Source organism: Cucurbita pepo, chromosome 11 (assembly GCF_057944985.1).
Source record: "Cucurbita pepo subsp. pepo isolate OVF chromosome 11, ASM5794498v1, whole genome shotgun sequence".
NCBI lineage: Eukaryota > Viridiplantae > Streptophyta > Magnoliopsida > Cucurbitales > Cucurbitaceae > Cucurbita > Cucurbita pepo.
This window is the reverse complement of record NC_141808.1, coordinates 17,310,391-17,326,470: the sequence shown is the minus strand read 5'-3', so window position 1 is coordinate 17,326,470 and position 16,080 is coordinate 17,310,391. Positions and strand designations below refer to the sequence as shown.

The 16,080-nt window shown below is 39.8% G+C and overlaps 3 protein-coding genes across 12 annotated transcripts; 2 read left to right on the top strand and 1 right to left on the bottom strand.

Moving 5' to 3' along the window:
• Positions 1–569: 569 nt before the first annotated feature.
• LOC111805847 (Pentatricopeptide repeat (PPR) superfamily protein) lies at positions 570–3,677 on the bottom strand. 2 transcript variants are annotated; one of them, XM_023691096.2, is made up of 2 exons: positions 1,443–3,667; positions 570–989 (listed from the first exon to the last, which is right to left on the bottom strand). In XM_023691096.2, exon 1 carries the CDS (start codon positions 3,349–3,351, stop codon positions 1,567–1,569), a length of 1,785 nt encoding a protein of 594 aa, XP_023546864.1. In that variant the 5' UTR covers positions 3,352–3,667; the 3' UTR covers positions 570–989; positions 1,443–1,566. The 2 variants fall into 2 exon arrangements, with proteins under 2 accessions (XP_023546864.1, XP_023546866.1); XM_023691098.2 differs by lacking the exon at positions 570–989 and having other exon boundaries at positions 1,443–1,689; positions 1,800–3,677.
• Positions 3,678–4,493: 816 nt separating this feature from the next.
• LOC111805691 (O-fucosyltransferase family protein) lies at positions 4,494–8,602 on the top strand. 6 transcript variants are annotated; one of them, XM_023690865.2, is made up of 11 exons: positions 4,494–4,684; positions 4,777–4,857; positions 4,944–5,602; positions 5,779–5,916; positions 6,054–6,126; positions 6,241–6,311; positions 6,388–6,476; positions 6,594–6,726; positions 7,137–7,369; positions 7,485–7,961; positions 8,045–8,602. In XM_023690865.2, the coding sequence occupies exons 3-11, from the start codon at positions 5,114–5,116 to the stop codon at positions 8,244–8,246; spliced, it is 1,905 nt and encodes a 634-aa protein (XP_023546633.2). In that variant the 5' UTR covers positions 4,494–4,684; positions 4,777–4,857; positions 4,944–5,113; the 3' UTR covers positions 8,247–8,602. The 6 variants fall into 6 exon arrangements, with proteins under 6 accessions (XP_023546633.2, XP_023546629.2, XP_023546628.2 ...); XM_023690861.2 differs by having other exon boundaries at positions 4,759–4,857; positions 4,970–5,602; XM_023690860.2 differs by having other exon boundaries at positions 4,759–4,857.
• Positions 8,603–8,873: 271 nt separating this feature from the next.
• On the top strand, positions 8,874–16,070 carry LOC111805877 (DENN (AEX-3) domain-containing protein). 4 transcript variants are annotated; one of them, XM_023691151.2, is made up of 20 exons: positions 8,878–9,802; positions 10,011–10,071; positions 10,197–10,549; positions 10,629–10,820; positions 10,902–10,985; positions 11,589–11,648; positions 11,965–12,009; positions 12,242–12,438; positions 12,986–13,435; positions 13,606–13,732; positions 13,815–14,012; positions 14,103–14,192; positions 14,325–14,387; positions 14,515–14,589; positions 14,709–14,759; positions 14,843–14,920; positions 15,023–15,157; positions 15,227–15,334; positions 15,561–15,626; positions 15,724–16,070. In XM_023691151.2, the coding sequence occupies exons 3-20, from the start codon at positions 10,235–10,237 to the stop codon at positions 15,790–15,792; spliced, it is 2,403 nt and encodes an 800-aa protein (XP_023546919.1). In that variant the 5' UTR covers positions 8,878–9,802; positions 10,011–10,071; positions 10,197–10,234; the 3' UTR covers positions 15,793–16,070. The 4 variants fall into 4 exon arrangements, 3 of the variants coding, with proteins under 3 accessions (XP_023546919.1, XP_086984119.1, XP_023546917.1); XM_023691149.2 differs by having other exon boundaries at positions 8,879–9,802; positions 9,985–10,071; XM_087127993.1 differs by having other exon boundaries at positions 10,011–10,549.
• Positions 16,071–16,080: the final 10 nt, after the last annotated feature.

Below are 16,080 nucleotides of genomic sequence, written 5' to 3'. Positions count from 1 at the left end.
AATTTCATAAAGGAGGGACAGCTGGCATTTCAGCGTGTGAGTGTCGCATTCATACAAACTAAAAACAAAAATTCACTTATTCCATTTTATACCATTTAAATAAAAGATTAAAAGATTAATTAATTACTAATTGAGTAGACGAAGATTAACGCGTTTGAGTTGGGCAGCGACTGAAGAACGGTCTCAAACGGCGGTAGAGTCATCAACATATCCGTCTGTTAGCCGCCGCCGCCGCCGCCGCCGCCGCCGCCGCCGCCACCACTTCCACGGTCAACAGAAGGAACCCTTCTGCCTTTTGATTTCCATTACATTCAGCCTAAATATTTTGCTCTCACATTGGCTTCAAATTTGACGCTTAAAAACAAGTTTGAATTTTAAAATAAAATTTTTAAAAACTTGAAAATAGAATTTCCACACGAGAAAAAAAGCCTTCTCATTTTCACAGGGGGTTCGGGTTGGTAACGAGCAATGTAATCTCCATCTCCAACCCCGTCTAGCTAATAGATAGAAAGCTATCCCTATCTCCGTTTAACAAGAAATTTCTGTACCTTTAGTCCCGACAGCTTAAATGGACATCTTTAACATGAAATCTCATTCAAAACGGGCCATAACACCACCCCGTTAATACTTGTGTTCAAAGATAATCCTTGTATTTATTTTACATAATTTTAGAAGGCAAAAGGAAATGATGTCCTGTACATGACCAAAAGCCTATGTCAACCCCAACATTGTTTTCCTCTCTTAAACCACAAGATTAAAGAATGGGAGGGTCTGTGCTCATCTGCATTTCTTCAAGTCACTAACCCTATTACTCACCCAGAATCACCAACAATGATAAAAATAATGAAAACAGTGTGAGATCAAGTGCTATAAATCCCAAGGTTTGACCTTTGATCGGCGTGTTCAAACAAACTGCATGGCAGCCATTATTGTTGGATTCCGACAGCGAGGTTTAAACCCTTCAAGGGGTAACTCCAACTACTACTGGCCTGCAAGTCCAAATAAGCAACAGAAACATTAATAACTCGCACAGCAATGATAATGAAAGAAAAGACCTGTAATGGCCCAAGCCCACCGCTAGAAAATATTGTTCTCTTTGAGCTTTTCCTTTCGGGCTTCCCCGCGTTTGCTAGGGAAAGGTTTCCACACCCTTATAAAGAGTGTTTCGTTCTCCTCTCCAACCAATGTGGGATATCCTATGTATCTCCCTCTCCCTGTATATTTCTCGACTCACTATACGCTCAAGATCCTTTCATAAGCAAAAAGAAGAAATCTTGGTGTCTATCATTTCTAGTCTACATAGAGTGCGCCTACCAAACGGAATAGAACAAATGAAGGGAAGAAATACTGGTTCTCCAACAAAATAAAAGAAAAAAAAAAACACCATAGGTACCATTTCACATTCAGTCTCGAGAAACTAGAGTCATCGTAAATGTACTAACCGTCTGTTAGGCTGCTTGTCTCGTCCTTCACTTGCTTTTCTTGTGAGTTGATGCACAAGAAGAGAGCGTTTCCAAATCGGTTCAGGCCAAAAAAATTATTAGTCCACTTCCACAACAGACCTTATCAAATAGCAACTGGCACACATGAAGATTTTGTTGTAAGTGGATTCTTCAACGATGACAAGTCGAAGTTCAGGTTTTCGAAAGCAGCTTGCTTGATTTGAGAGGCTTCATCAGGCATTCCAGCCTTCAGAAGGCAAGATATCAAAGAATTAATAGTTATTTCATCTGGAATACACTTGGTTTCCAACATCTTATAAAAAATGTTAATTGCTTCCACCATTCTCCCTTTCATACAGTTGCCTATAATTAGGATGGTAAATGTTATTTTGTCTGGGCGGCATCTCTTCTCCTGCATTTCAGCCACTATGACATTTGCCTCATCCACCTTCCCAGCCTTGCAAAACCCATCAATCACAGGATTATAAATAAATGGTTTAGGAACAATCTCACTCAATTTCAAATGCCTCAAAAAATTTCTTGCCTCTTGTATTCTATTTTCCTTACAGAGAGCGTTAATGAGAACAGCATAGGTATAAACATTTGGAGACAGGTCTCTTACTTCCATCTCCTCCCAGAGCTTCAAACCTTGATTCACTTCACCCGCCCGGCAATAGCCATCAATCAGGGAAGTGACCGTAACCACATCTGGTAGACAGCCGAGAAGAAGCATTTTGTCGTACATGGCCAAAGCCAATCTCATTTCTCCAGCTTTACCAAAACCATCAATGAGAACATTGAAAGTGAAGTCGTTGGGTTTGATTCCAGAACTAACCATCTCATCAAAAAGCTCAGAAGCTGCCCTCATGTCACCCAACTTGCAATAGCCAGATATAATCGATGTGTACGTTATAACATCTGGGGAAACCCCTTTTATTGACTGAACTTCTTTTAACAAATCATGCCCCTTACTAACCTCATTAACTCTACAAAACCCATTTATAAGCGTATTATATGAAACAATATCAGGAAAGCAACCAAAATTTTCCATATTCTGTAAATACTCAAACGCCTTATCGGTTTCTCCTATTCTGCACAATCCTCTAATTAGTATATTGAAGGTGTAAACATCTGGAGTAAAATATGGTTCCAAGTGCTCTCTGAATAGCAAGACAGCTTCATCTACTTGGTTCTGCTTGACCAACATATTCAAAAAGTTATTGTATACAAAAGGACTCACTTTAATACCATAACAGTGAATCTCATCAAGAAAATTTTTGGCAGCATCTAACTTCCCCAATCGAGCGTATGAAGACACCAAAATTTCTACTATGGAACTATCCGGCAATATCCCATCAGTCCTCATGCAATCGAACACAGTTTTTGCAGAATCGTTGAGACCCATTTGACAGAGATTCCTCACGAGCAAATCATAGGTATTAAAAGTATGGTTAATGCTCAGGTGTGTTCTACTAAACTCAAAAAACTTCAAACCTAATAATGGATCTCTAAACCGCTTAATAACCTCGAAAGCGATTGAAGGGTTCAAGTTTCTACTTAGATAACCAAAGCAAGCATTAAGGGAATGCGATCGAAAAAAGAGAGTGCAAACAACCTTCACTAACCAAGCCTCCGGGTTTCGGATTACCTCTCTATCACAAAAAGGTCGAGCGCGGGATACTCCGTCTGCAATGCTGTAAAACTGGGCAATGAAGAAATTGGAGGCTCGAAACCTGTAGGCACGGCTAGAGAAGAACAAGAGGGTCATTTGCAGCCCCACGCCATCACTGGGCTCTGCTCTATCTTCCCATATATTCTCAATCACAATCCTTGCTCGTTTACACCCAGGTATTCTGTTCGGTCCCTCAGATTGTGTGACTGATTCTTGCTTCCACTCTCTACTCTTCATGGAATGAATGAAATATCCAATCTAGCACGCATAACTAATATGAAATCCATTCGTCCAATCAAGAAAGATGAGATCGACCGAAGCTGGGATACTTTAACAGTGTTCCATAAAAATGCTGGTTGATTTGCAAAAGAAGTAAAACCCGGAACCGAACACGGGACTTTGAATTCCAATCAATGTGCAGCCCTGAAGATGATACCGCAAAACCTCGAACAAAATCTCGATGGGAGAAAGCTGCTAATCGTATGAATGGACGACATCCGGGTTCCTGCGTTTAGGGTTTTTCATTTTCTTTTGTTTAACATTTTCTTAAGCGTTCAGCTCAGGTGGGTTCGCTTTGGGCCGGGGAGTTGAAGATCAGGGCCGCTGTATCTATAGCCCAAACTGGCCACTCTCCCCATTTTCTTAACATCAATTTCTTCCTCATTGATTTAAAGAGGGGTTCATTCGTCACTATTGACTAGTGTAAAATCCCAAGGAAATATATATTGGAATGAAATAAATGGCGAGTTTTATGTTTCTTTCTCATTTATTTAAGACGGATGTTGTGATATCTCATGTTGGGTGAGAAGGAGAACAAAACAAAGGGGCAACAACCTTTACCTAGCATACGCGTTTTGAAAACTTTGAAGGGAAGTCTAAAAGGAAAGCTCAAAGAGGACAACAGACACGGGGTGATGTGCTAGCGAGGAGGCTCTCCCTCAAAAGGGTAGACACGAGGCGATGTGCCAGTAAGGATATTGGGCCCCGAAAGAGGTGGATTTAAGCCCGAACTAATTGTTGAATGGATGAGTTTGTTTAAGATAATATTTTGGGCGTGGGTGGCTATATTAGGCGTTGGCCCCATTGACAAATGAGTTTTAGTATCCAGTGATGGAGTCAAATTCAGCGGCCGGTGTGATCGAAATGGGTCAACTAGCCAGCTTGCGTTCGTTCTCCAATCCCTTCTTTTAGATGCGATCTTGGGTTAAACATATAAAAAATTGGACAAATCCCTTTAAATCCGAACTGGAAAACAAATTGTTTCATTAGGGTTGGATGATGACTCCAGCGAGTCACAGCTCCAGATTTAATGCTAGAAACTTTGACAGTATGAGAGCCTTCAATTTATTAATCATAAATATAATTCTTTTCTAAATAAGCTATTAAAAAAAAAAAAAAAAAAAAAAAAAAGATCTAAGCTGATTTCCTGGAAGGGTCAGGGTCTGACCTCAGTCCATTTCCTCAGACCCCACTCTCCAAAATCCATACTGGGCATCCTCCATTAGTGCTCCTAAACCATTCTCTCTCTGTGATCCCTTCGTCTCATTCGTATTCTTATCGCCGACCCAAGGTATGCATCTGTCTTCAAGGCTTTGTATTAACATAATTAGATTAGCTTTGATCAATAATTTAAGGGTTGTGTAGTGGTTTTGATGAATGAAGTATGAGATTTGGTGGAGGGGTTGCCGCAACTTGAAAAGGGGCTGTTCAGGTTAGATTGAGAAGAAGCAAATCGAAGAGGGGGTATATCTTTTAGTCTCTCTTACATTTTGTCCTCTGTTTTTGGTTATATGCATTAACTTGTACTTGTTTTCAATTTGTGGGCATAGGCATATTTATATCCATTGGTAATCAGATCATCGAAAGTGGGGTTTGCCAGTTTTGAAGTGTTGTGTTGAATGCTGCAGAAGAGACTGCAAGCAAGAGGCTCCAAAGTTGTTCTTGCTGTTTGATGGTGATATCATAACTATAATCAACTTTAGGGGTGGGGGCAGAGATCATGGTTCCACAGCGCCACCACAACAGCAACGATGGCGTTTCTCAACGGGTCAACAGCCCACGGTTCTCGGGTCCTATAACTCGTCGTGCACACTCCTTCAAGCGTAACAACAACAGCAATGACATTAATAATGGCACTAATTCGAACACCATCCAAAATAATGGGCTTAGTAGCCATCATGAGATTGATCTTCCTGTGAACTCACCCAGATCAGAAGCTTTCAGAAGCACGGTTCTAGTGGATGGCTTTGAATCCGGTTTGGAACGGAAGACAGGTCAACATGTTAGCCAGAGAACTCACGGGGGTGTTGCTGCTAAAAGTTTGTTAAATCCTGGTTTTGTTTCTCTGGACTTTAGGCTAAGGGAGAAAAGGAAACTGGGACATTTGATGTTCATGATGTTCTGTGGTCTTTGCTTGTTTCTGGGTATTCTCAAGATCTGCATGAATGGTTGGTTTGGATCAGTCATCGAGACCAACGAATCACATCAGGTTGATCGAAATTTATAGTTTTGACTTGTTTACTTTATGTGCAAGCCTCTATTTTTCCAGTTGATGCTTTGATACCATGTTAAGAATGAGAAACATAAGTGGGATCGAATATATGTGTCTGTTTACCATACTTGATCCACAGCTCTTCTTACCTAAACATTTTATCCTTTATATAGGATAAACCCGACTCCATTACAAGTAGAAATCAAGTGGATCAGAAATCTCATAATCTTAGATATAGGGAAGGGGAAAGTAGTATGGAGCGAACTCCGATGATGGAATCACGTGTAGTCGGGAGTCAAAATGGTGTGGAGGTAAGTGAGGAACCCGAGATTAAAAAGTTCTATGATTCGCTCATTAACTCCATCTGGTTTTTGTTGATCTTATTATAAACAATAAGACCAGATGGATGAGAATTGAAATATTTCTTACCCTATCAAACTGATTGCAGTATTCAGAAATCTGGACGAAACCCGACAGCGAGAATTTTGCTCCTTGCATCGACGAGGGAAGGCGCCACAAAAGTATGTTCTGCTAATCTACAAATAGTTGCTTGTCCATTTTCGTTGGAACGTGTAAATAGTGTTTATAAATTTAGGCTTTAAGTTTATCGCCTTCCATTTTCTCTATTTCTGCAGAGCTAGATGCGAAGACGAATGGATACATTCTCGTAAATGCCAATGGTGGCTTGAATCAGATGAGATTTGGGGTCTAGCTCTTCTGCTTTCTAGTGTCATAGGCTATTTTAAAAACCAACTATTTTCTGATATCTTTCTATGGTGTAGATCTGTGATATGGTTGTGATTGCAAAGGTTATGAAAGCAGTGCTCGTCCTTCCTTCGCTCGATCATAAGTCTTATTGGGCAGATGAAAGGTTTCGTTGCTATCATGTTAATGTTTTAATATCTCGAAGCTTGCACACATCTTTTATGTGAATAATGCTGGACTTGGCATCAATGTGTTATAACTGAGTTGATATCTGTGTTTGTAGTGGCTTTAAAGATCTGTTCAATTGGCAACACTTTCTTCAGACATTGGAGAACGATGTTCATATAGTAGAGACACTACCACCCGCGTACGCCGAATTAGTGCCCTTCAACAAAACACCAATTTCTTGGTCCAAGGTCGTCATTCTTAACCATGTTTTGATTGTTTATCGTTGTATTCTAGCAACACGAAATGAGCCATGTTTTAAGGATCTAACTATCTTGTTTGCGTCATTCATTAAGATCAAACCTTTTGTTGTGTATTTGTATGTTGAATGGTTTAGAAAGGGATTGTGAAATCCCACATCGGTTGGGGTGGAGAACGGTGTGGAAACCTCTCTCTAGCAGACGCGTTTTAAAAACCTTGAGGGGAAGTCCGAAAGGGAAAGCCCAAAGAGGACAATATCTGCTAGCGGTGGGCTTGGGCCGTTACAGAGATTCTTTTCTTCTTCTTCTTGGCATGTTTCATTTAGTGTAATGTAGCTTAATCCAATTTAAACACTTCAGCTTGTCGACTGTACGTGTAACAACTCTTTAATTCCTATCAGACTGGTTACTATAAAGCAGAGGTCCTACCACTGCTGAAGCAGCATAAGGTGATGTATTTTACTCACACGGATTCCCGGCTGGCTAACAATGGTCTCTCGAGTTCTATACAGAAGTTGAGATGTCGTGTCAATTTCGAAGCGTTAAAATATTCAGCTCCAATTGAAGAGCTGGGGAACACCTTGGTCTCTAGAATGCGACAGAATGGAAGCCTTTATATTGCTCTTCATTTGAGGCAAGCGTTGCGTTTGATAAGCTTCCAAAATTTTCCTCGAACGTTTACCTTTTGTATATTCTTCGTCTGCTACGGAACAAGATCATAAAATGATACCATGTTCTTGTTATTATAGGTATGAGAAGGATATGCTGGCATTTACAGGCTGCAGTCATAATTTGACAACAGCCGAAGACGATGAGCTGCGTAGAATGCGTTATGAAGTTGCCCATTGGAAAGAGAAGGAAATCAACGGGACGGAGAGAAGGTTGCTCGGTGGCTGCCCGCTGACCCCAAGGGAGACTTCTCTTTTGCTCAGAGGCTTGGGTTTTCCTTCCAGCACCAGAATATATTTGGTAGCTGGTGAGGCTTATGGAAATGGAAGTATGCAATATCTTAAGGATCATTTCCCCAATATATATTCCCATTCTACACTCTCCACAGAAGATGAGTTGAATCCTTTCAAGAATCACCAGAACATGTTAGCTGGCATCGACTACGTCGTAGCCCTTCAAAGCGATGTTTTTATCTATACATATGATGGCAATATGGCGAAGGCAATTCAAGGTCACAGGCGTTTTGAGGGCTTCAAGAAGACCATAAGTCCAGACAAGTAATCTTACAACTTTTTAACTTCAACTACCCCATTCAATCCCTTCACAGTGCATGATAGTTTTCGTAATGTTGTTGGCGCAGGGAGAATTTCGTCAAACTTGTCGATAACCTCGATGAAGGAAAGATATCGTGGAAAAAATTCAGTTCGAAAGTGAAAGCGCTTCATAAAAATCGAGCCGGGGCTCCATATCTTAGATTGGCTGGAGAATTCCCAAAGTTGGAGGAGAGTTTTTATGCAAACCCCTATCCAGGATGCATTTGTGATAAAACCACAGAAAAGTAGAGGCCAAAAGGATTGGCTTATATTCTCTTCGACTCCTCCGACTCCATAAGAAGAGGTTAAAGGTTTAACTATTTATTTGGGCACGTCCCCACCGACAGCGACCGTTGTAAACTTTCAAATTTTGGAAAGGTCTCTGGTTAGAGAATACTTCATCGTCGAGAGGCCGACATCAGGTCAGATTTAATCGAGCTTGTTGCGGTTATGATCGTTGAGTATACCATAGAAACGCAAGCAATTGTAGCATGTATCCAACCTGCCCCCTAAGGGGTAATACAGATACTGAATGGAACTGCATTACAATTCATAAATACAGAACAATGATACCATATTCTCAATAAACTTTCATTTTGGTACCACTCTGATATTTTCCATTGATTCTGAGTACTCTGGTTTAGATAGATTTGATTCAGTGTTGTTGACTAGAAGATGGATCGATTTGTTATTCCAGACCAGCCAGCCAAGATCCATTTTAAAAATTTGAGGGGAAGCTCGAAAGAAAAACCCCAAAGAGACTAATATTTGATAGCAGCAGGAAATTGGGAATCCGGTGGTTCCAAATCAAACATCCTTTGGTTGCTAAGTGATACTGTTTGGAATAGCCAAATGAAAAGCAAAGGCACCAATTATTGTGAAAAGAGACGTGTCTGGACACTCAAAAGTCATACCCAATGTTGGAAATCTGCGCGTTGGGATGACATGTGCGCTGGCACTGGGGTTGTCTCTCTGCGCATGCTTTCAATAATGATTGTTTCATGCCCATCATCATTCTTTTTCTTTCCTTCTTTCTTTCAAGCTCCTGCAGGCTTCTCCAATGGCTCCCGCCGTTCCTCGCAACGCCTCCCTCTTCTATTGGGCCTTCGAGACAACAACCAAGCTCAAATCCATTCTAAGATCCAACGTATAACGCATGTTTTTACTAAACGTGCCAAGAATGGTGGTACAATGATTCGGGTCATTAAATAAGGCAAGCCATGGTCCGCTAAGGAAGTGGAGCCCTTTTATCGCATTCACTATCATCCCTTGTTTATCTCCTAAAATTAAATAATTTCAAGTGTGATCACAAAATTATCAAAATAAAATGAAACCCTTACGGAATTAAAGCTTTAATTATTTAGAATCTTCCTTAAGGGAGGTTTCACAGTGATGAAAACGATTGAAATTTTGTTACTTAATTGAATTTCCTTGTTTTTTCTCCTTCGAATGGAACGCCTTCGGATGCAACCGGCAAGAACAAACCCACCCTTCGTTGCATCTCTGAAGAAAAGATTAAAAAACGTTTTCTTTTCCCCTTCCTTATTTTGTTCGTCTCAATACTCGTAGAGGAAAGGGAAAACCTTGATTGCTTTCCTTTATTCTTCTTTTACTAAATCAATAAAATTTATTCAGCTAATTAAATTAAATATAATATTACTGTGTACCCAATTTCCCTTCCCTCGCCCTCCGCCATCTTCTTTCTCTATCTTCTTCTCCTTCGCTGACCGCTTAGTGGAGCATAGCTTTGTTATGGCCGTCTAAACGATTTCCCTCTTCAATTCTTTATTGGGGCATCGTCAAAGGTTCGTTTCTTTTTGTTTTCCTTTCGGCTTCTGATTATGTTCGGGTTTTGCTTTGGATGCTAATTTCTCTTATACAACAATCGAAGAATATTCCTGGTGTTTTGGTTTTTGAATTTTCAAATAATGGTTTCGGCGAATTCAATGAGTTTCTTTAGGAGGGTAATTTGTGAAAATTGAATCAGGCGGTTCTGTTGTGGCACTTTCTCAGTCAAGTTCGGCTTGGGATTCACGTTCGGTGCAAAAAAGGGGGATATCTTCGTGGCTTTTGGGTACATCAGCAAAGCTTTATTTCATTCACTGTGTGGAGTCGTATTCCCAATCCCTAGTAAAATTGGGTGTTGTTTAGAATCGTGTAATTGTTTGTTTTATGCTAAAACGTTGCATATTTGGGTAGGAGGAGAGGAGAAGGGAGAAGGGAGAAGGGTTTTAGTTATGGATACGAAGGAAGAGACAGGGAGCACACGTTGGGGTGCTTCACTTTTCCTCCAGACGACTGAAGATGTTGCAAGAGCTGTGGCTGCTGCCGCTGCTGCTGCCGCATCCGAGGCTCGCTCTCCTCGTCCTTCTGTTATATATTCTTCAAAAGGCGACGATACCAACAGTCCACTCCAGAGATTGCAGCGTCAAGTTAATAAAGTTCTTAAAGGCTTTTCTAGTCCTCCGCAAGTCAAAACTGCAGGAACCTACAATCCTGAAGTTCTCACTACCCAGAAGCGTCAATGGGCCAATTTCCAGCTGCAGTACTTGGTTAGCTTTTTTCATTCTTCTCAATTGCTTTCCACCAACATATCTTTTGCTGCGTGTCTGAGCTTTCTCCAAACTTCAGGACCATCGATCTCAGAAGGAGCCGACTAGGATTTTTGAGAGCATGGTTGTTGTTGGGCTGCACCCTAATTGTGACATTCAAGCACTTCAGAGGCAGTATGTTGCAAGGAAGTCTGAAGGTTCCGGGAGAGTGCGAACTGCTCTTAATAATAGTCAGAGTCAATCTCGGGTGGAACCACATCTTGAACCACAGGTGGGTTTAAACTTGTCCTACAAATCAATAAGACCTTCCTGCCTGCGTTGCTTTAGTTATGAATTTTTCATCCCCTGTCAGGTCCTTTTTGTTTACCCTCCAGAGAAACAGTTACCGTGCAAGTACAAGGACCTTCTTTCATTCTGCTTTCCAGGAGGTGTGGAGGTTGGTTTCTTGTTGAATCTTTTCTTATGTATTATGCACATTTTAAAAAATAGATAGGTGCATTGTTTCACAATTATTTACCATCTGGTGCATTAAAAAGAAAAAGTAGATATGGTGCTGCTTGAGTGGAATGATCACATCTTCACCTACAAGAAATGAGACACTCCTAAGTTTCTTGATTCCATTACGTTCCTTGTTCTTTCATGGAGAGAGTTAAATTAACCTTTTTGTAATTAAAACTTATCCACTCTAGCTGCTCATTGGAACTGTCCCTTGTAATTACAACTGTGATGTCCCACGTCGGTTGGGGAGGATAACGAAACACCCTTTATAAGGGTTTGGAAATCTCTCCCTAGCATACGCATTTTAAAGTCTTGAGGAGAAGCCCGAAAGGGAAAGCCTAAAGAGGACAATATCTGCTAGCAGTGGGCTTGGGCCGTTACAACAACATGATAGGATTTCTTGTTTACATTTCACCATATCAATGGAACTCCAAAAAAAAGTGTTTTCTTAGCAGCACTATTGTCTGCTTGCTTCCTAAATTGTTCTTTAGAGTCTCAGATCACTTTCTTTCTTCCCTAAGTTTTCATCTTGTGACTACAGGTTCACGCTGTCGAAAAAACTCCTTCCATGAGTGAGTTGAACGAGATTCTTCTTGGGCAGGTACTTTCTTTTTGGAAAATGGGTTGGAACTTTAAACACAAAATTAAATGAATTGGCAGGAGCATCCATGGTAGTGTTGCTTAATACTTAAAGAAACAGAGTATATTTATTGGAGTTTAGATCAGTTTGTCTTTAATTATTTTGGCAATTAGCTGTGTAAATTTCGAGGATAATTTAAGAACACAACCATGTTTCTGTCATTGGTAATATAATTAGCACACTAGCGTTTGAATAAAGATCTCTGTTCTAACTTGAGTCACCATGCTGTAGCTACACGTATTAGTAACTTGTCCCAATCGTTATGTTGCATTTGCAGGAACACTTCAAGCAAAGTGACCTCTCATTTGTATTCCGCTTACAGGTACTATGAAATTTCAATTGTTAACTCTCCTATGCGAGTGGGGGTTACAATTATGTACTTCCTACCTTACATATTTTCATCATAATTGTTCCCCCATTGGATTGGAAAAGTTCGCCTTACATTCATAGAGTGAATTTGAAATAGGACCCCTAAAGTACAGGCCACAAAGCAATAGTGCAAAACTAAAGCTGTAAGGGAACTACAACACTCATTTGCAAACTATGCTTTGCAGGTTGCTGATGATTCAACATTGTACGGATGCTGTGTTTTAGTTGAAGAATTAGTGCAGAAACCATCTGGGTTGCTTTCTGCATCTGAGAAAGCACCTTCCTACTCATCCTTGAGCCGTTACATACTAACCACACGCAGATGCTATTGCATTCTATCTCGCTTGCCATTCTTCGAATTACATTTTGGTGTGTTGAATAGGTATATGTATGAACCTCAAACATTCTGATGTTTTTATACCATATTCCCCCATATTAAGATGTAGAATGATTCTCTTCTCCCCCTGAAAAAAGACCTACAATGGTTTCTTTGAGCTTTTGGATACTCGAAAATTCTGGTTGTTTTGGTTACAGATTGAAATCTATATTTCCCTTTGTAATGCTTCACAGGGAGCACTGATATGAGAGTTGGCATTTTCATATGCTAGGAATTCGTGCCACCTTTTGTTTGTGTGTGGATACTGGATAGTAAAATTTCTATTCTTTAACTTCCAATGTGAAATGGTTTGATGTTAATAAAAGAAACATTTAGATTGAAATTTGGATGCAAATGATAATCTTGTGTTGGCGGTTATAGCTTAAGATGGTAATTGGATTAATGATATCGAAACTAAGTACATACATTCTCAAGAAGTTTAAGAGAATGTATGGCTTTTCCTCTTTTCTTTTCATTGTGAACTAAATTGTTTTTTTATGTCAATTTTCTAATATTTTATTTTTTTGTTTATTTTTTATTAATTTTCCTGTAGCATCTTCACCGAAGAAAGGCTGCAAAGATTAACAAAAGGTATTGGTATTTTGGATTTGGAATCCACAGAGAATTTGAGCAATGAAGAAGATTTGGCGGAAGACATCGGTTGCATGACTTTAGATCAGAGTGCAGCTGAAGACAGACACGAGGGAAAAGAGGAATATTCTCAAGGAATAATGAGTGATGAAACTCATCTTGAGCATCAAATGCACAATGGAAATTTTCAATGTCTAAAAAAGGGCATTAGTGATGATATAGTTGTCACACTCGATCGAGAACCAGAGGTCGTTACTGCCAAAACAGAATCTGTTACTGTACATAAGGAAAATCATGATATCGATGTTGATGATTTTACAAGAAACAATCAAGCGATTGATAGGCGTTTACCAAATGCGGTTCTTCCTCTCCTCCGTTATTATCAATATGAAAGCTCTGATTCGTCCTCAAGGTATATGATTACAACTGATTATTGTACTTACATTAATGTTTCAAAACGTTCTGTCTAATATTAACAACTTGTTAAATGTTCTACATTAAGCGTAATCAGAGTGACACTGCAGCAATGAGTTTGACTCATTTTTAAGCTGGTTTTTTTAACATTCAATTTCTATGATGTAGTTTTCAGGGGTCTCCGAGTGAAGACAGAAATTTCAGGAGTGATGCTGATGACACAGAGACAGAGGAGGCATCGTTTTCTGGCCAGGATGATTCCTCAGACCTACTTGAAATTCTTGAGTGGGCCAAGGTTCTAGAAATTTAACAATTGTGGTTTTGTAGGTACCTCTCTTGCCATTTTCTTTAAGAATTCAATTTTTTTGAATTTGCAGGAAAATAAGAATGGATCGTTACAAATCATATGCGAGTATTACCAGTTGCCTTACCCTGCTAGGGGCTGTTCTGTGAAGTTTCATCCTTTGGAGCACCTGCATCCCTTGGAGTATTATAGATCAGGTGAAACAGTTCTACATGTTGCTGGCTCGACCATTGATCCAAGGTCATGCAGTACAAGTCTTGAATTAGCAGAGGTAATCACTTTTTAAGTTAAAGCGATGCCCTCTTCTGTGGCATGATTAGCTTTACGGCATGATTAGTTTTATCTCCTGTTGATTTCTCAGGCACACGGCGCTCTCATGGTAGAGGAAGAAGCAAATGCCTTATCAGTATGGACTGTTGCAAGCATGTGTGGTTCTTTACGCCTCGAGCATGTAAGTATATGGGCAGCCTTGAGTTGTCACCCCTGACCCCCATTTCTCATAGTTTCTGGGGCTGGGGGATGGAATACTGATTGTTACTAATATTGCTGACAACTTGAGCCATATAAATTTATCTGTCCACAGATTTTATCAATTTTAGCTGGAGTGCTGCTGGAGAAGCAGATCGTGATCGTTTGTTCCAATCTGGTACATGATTTTTCTTGCATCGTGTTTGTTCTGGTCTGATTAGGGTGTTCAATTTGGCTGTTGATTGGAGGTCTCGTTAGCGAAAGTTATTTAATATGCACGTGAGAGTAACTCATACAACATGCAGGGTATCCTATCTGCTTCAGTTTTATCGATTATCCCTATGATTCGTCCCTACCAGTGGCAAAGCTTGCTGATGCCAGTATGATTTCTGTTCTCTGATAATTATCGTCCTGTGATTTATCTCTTGTTTTGGAAGATATTTGTGTTATTGGCTTCTGAACGTCTCAACTGTCATGATTCATGAACATAATCACTCAGGTGTTACCAAATGATATGCTGGACTTTTTGGATGCCCCTGTTCCTTACATAGTAAGCATTTTGTTTCTGGTTGTTTCTCACAGCTATTTCTGGTATTTTTCTGATTGATCACTTATATGGGAACTTTTAAGTAGGTCGGTGTGAAAAATAAAACCAGTGAAGTACAGTCGAAGCTGACCAATGCCATTTTGGTTGATGTGAACAAGAACCAGGTCTCTACATTTTTCCAGAATTTTGATCTTCATACAAACTTTTTTGAGTTATTAGCTTGCTGTGAATTGGCATTTGATTTGCACTACTATTGAACATGACAGGTCAAGGCCTCAACAATACCTCAGCTGCCAAAACAAAAGGAGTTATTCTCATCGTTAAGACCGTATCACGCTGATCTAGTTGGAGAAAGTTATTTAGGGAGAAAGAGGCCAGTGCTTGAATGCACTGATGTGCAGGTAAGAAAGTTTTTTCCCAGTTATATGCGTCTTCGTAAATTTCTTTTTTAATTTGTTCATTGCTTATAGGTTGAAGCCGCCAGGGGTTTCCTAAAAGTGCTAAGATTATACTTGGACTCTCTCTGTGCTAACCTCCGTTCACATACGATTACTAACGTACAATCGAATGACGATAAGGTGGGTTTGCAATCTCTTTTGAAGTTGTTAGCCAATTTGTAATCATTTGCTGCCTTCTTGGGTTGTATAGATATCCATTGATTAGGAACTGTATTGTTGCACGACTCAATTTAAACGAGGAAAAGTGAGCGTTCAAAACTGGGTTCATGAGCATGTAGGGGATATACTTGATTTGTTGTATGAACTTGTGATAGGCTACTAATAGCTAATCGTTTTGTTCTGTTAGGTTTCATTACTGTTGAAGGAGAGCTTCATTGAGTCGTTCCCAAGTCGTGATCGGCCATTTTTGAAGGTAGTCAATCACGTGCATAGGTTTTCTAGAGTATTGATCTTATATTTTTGAAAACTGGCTAACACAAGTGATTTGTTGTCTCTATTGTGGTGAGCAGCTTTTTGTGGACACACAGTTGTTCTCTGTGCATACCGATCTCGTTCTCTCGTTCTTCCAGAAGGAATGATCCCCGCTACCACATGAACTGATGAACGCAAGTTCAATGATGTATAATTTATATACTACAAATGATTCATTTTCTTCTCCTTTTTAATCCATAAGTTCCAATTTTCTAGGCAGGAAATGTCTCCACCTCATACTCACCGGTTTCTTCGTTTCTACGACATTTCTACGACATTGGATGTTTGTAGTAGTTTTAGCATTTTAAGAAACGTAGATGAAAGTGGACTGTATTTCATAGACAATAAAATGATAGGGAAAGAGCAAAGCATGATATTTATTACAGATTACAGCC

What these genes read in the sequence shown, in the direction of transcription:
- LOC111805847 (XM_023691096.2), bottom strand. Translation starts at nt 3,351, where the DNA reads ATGAAGAGTAGAGAGTGGAAGCAAGAATCAGTCACACAATCTGAGGGA.
- LOC111805691 (XM_023690868.2), top strand. Translation starts at nt 5,114, where the DNA reads ATGGTTCCACAGCGCCACCACAACAGCAACGATGGCGTTTCTCAACGG. An exon ending in TGAATCAGATGAGATTTGGG is followed by an intron (nt 6,312 to 6,387) that starts GTCTAGCTCTTC and finishes TCTATGGTGTAG; the next exon opens with ATCTGTGATATGGTTGTGAT. An exon ending in TATATTGCTCTTCATTTGAG is followed by an intron (nt 7,370 to 7,484) that starts GCAAGCGTTGCG and finishes TTGTTATTATAG; the next exon opens with GTATGAGAAGGATATGCTGG.
- LOC111805877 (XM_023691151.2), top strand. Translation starts at nt 10,235, where the DNA reads ATGGATACGAAGGAAGAGACAGGGAGCACACGTTGGGGTGCTTCACTT. An exon ending in GCTTTCCAGGAGGTGTGGAG is followed by an intron (nt 10,986 to 11,588) that starts GTTGGTTTCTTG and finishes TTGTGACTACAG; the next exon opens with GTTCACGCTGTCGAAAAAAC. An exon ending in GGCAAAGCTTGCTGATGCCA is followed by an intron (nt 14,590 to 14,708) that starts GTATGATTTCTG and finishes ATAATCACTCAG; the next exon opens with GTGTTACCAAATGATATGCT.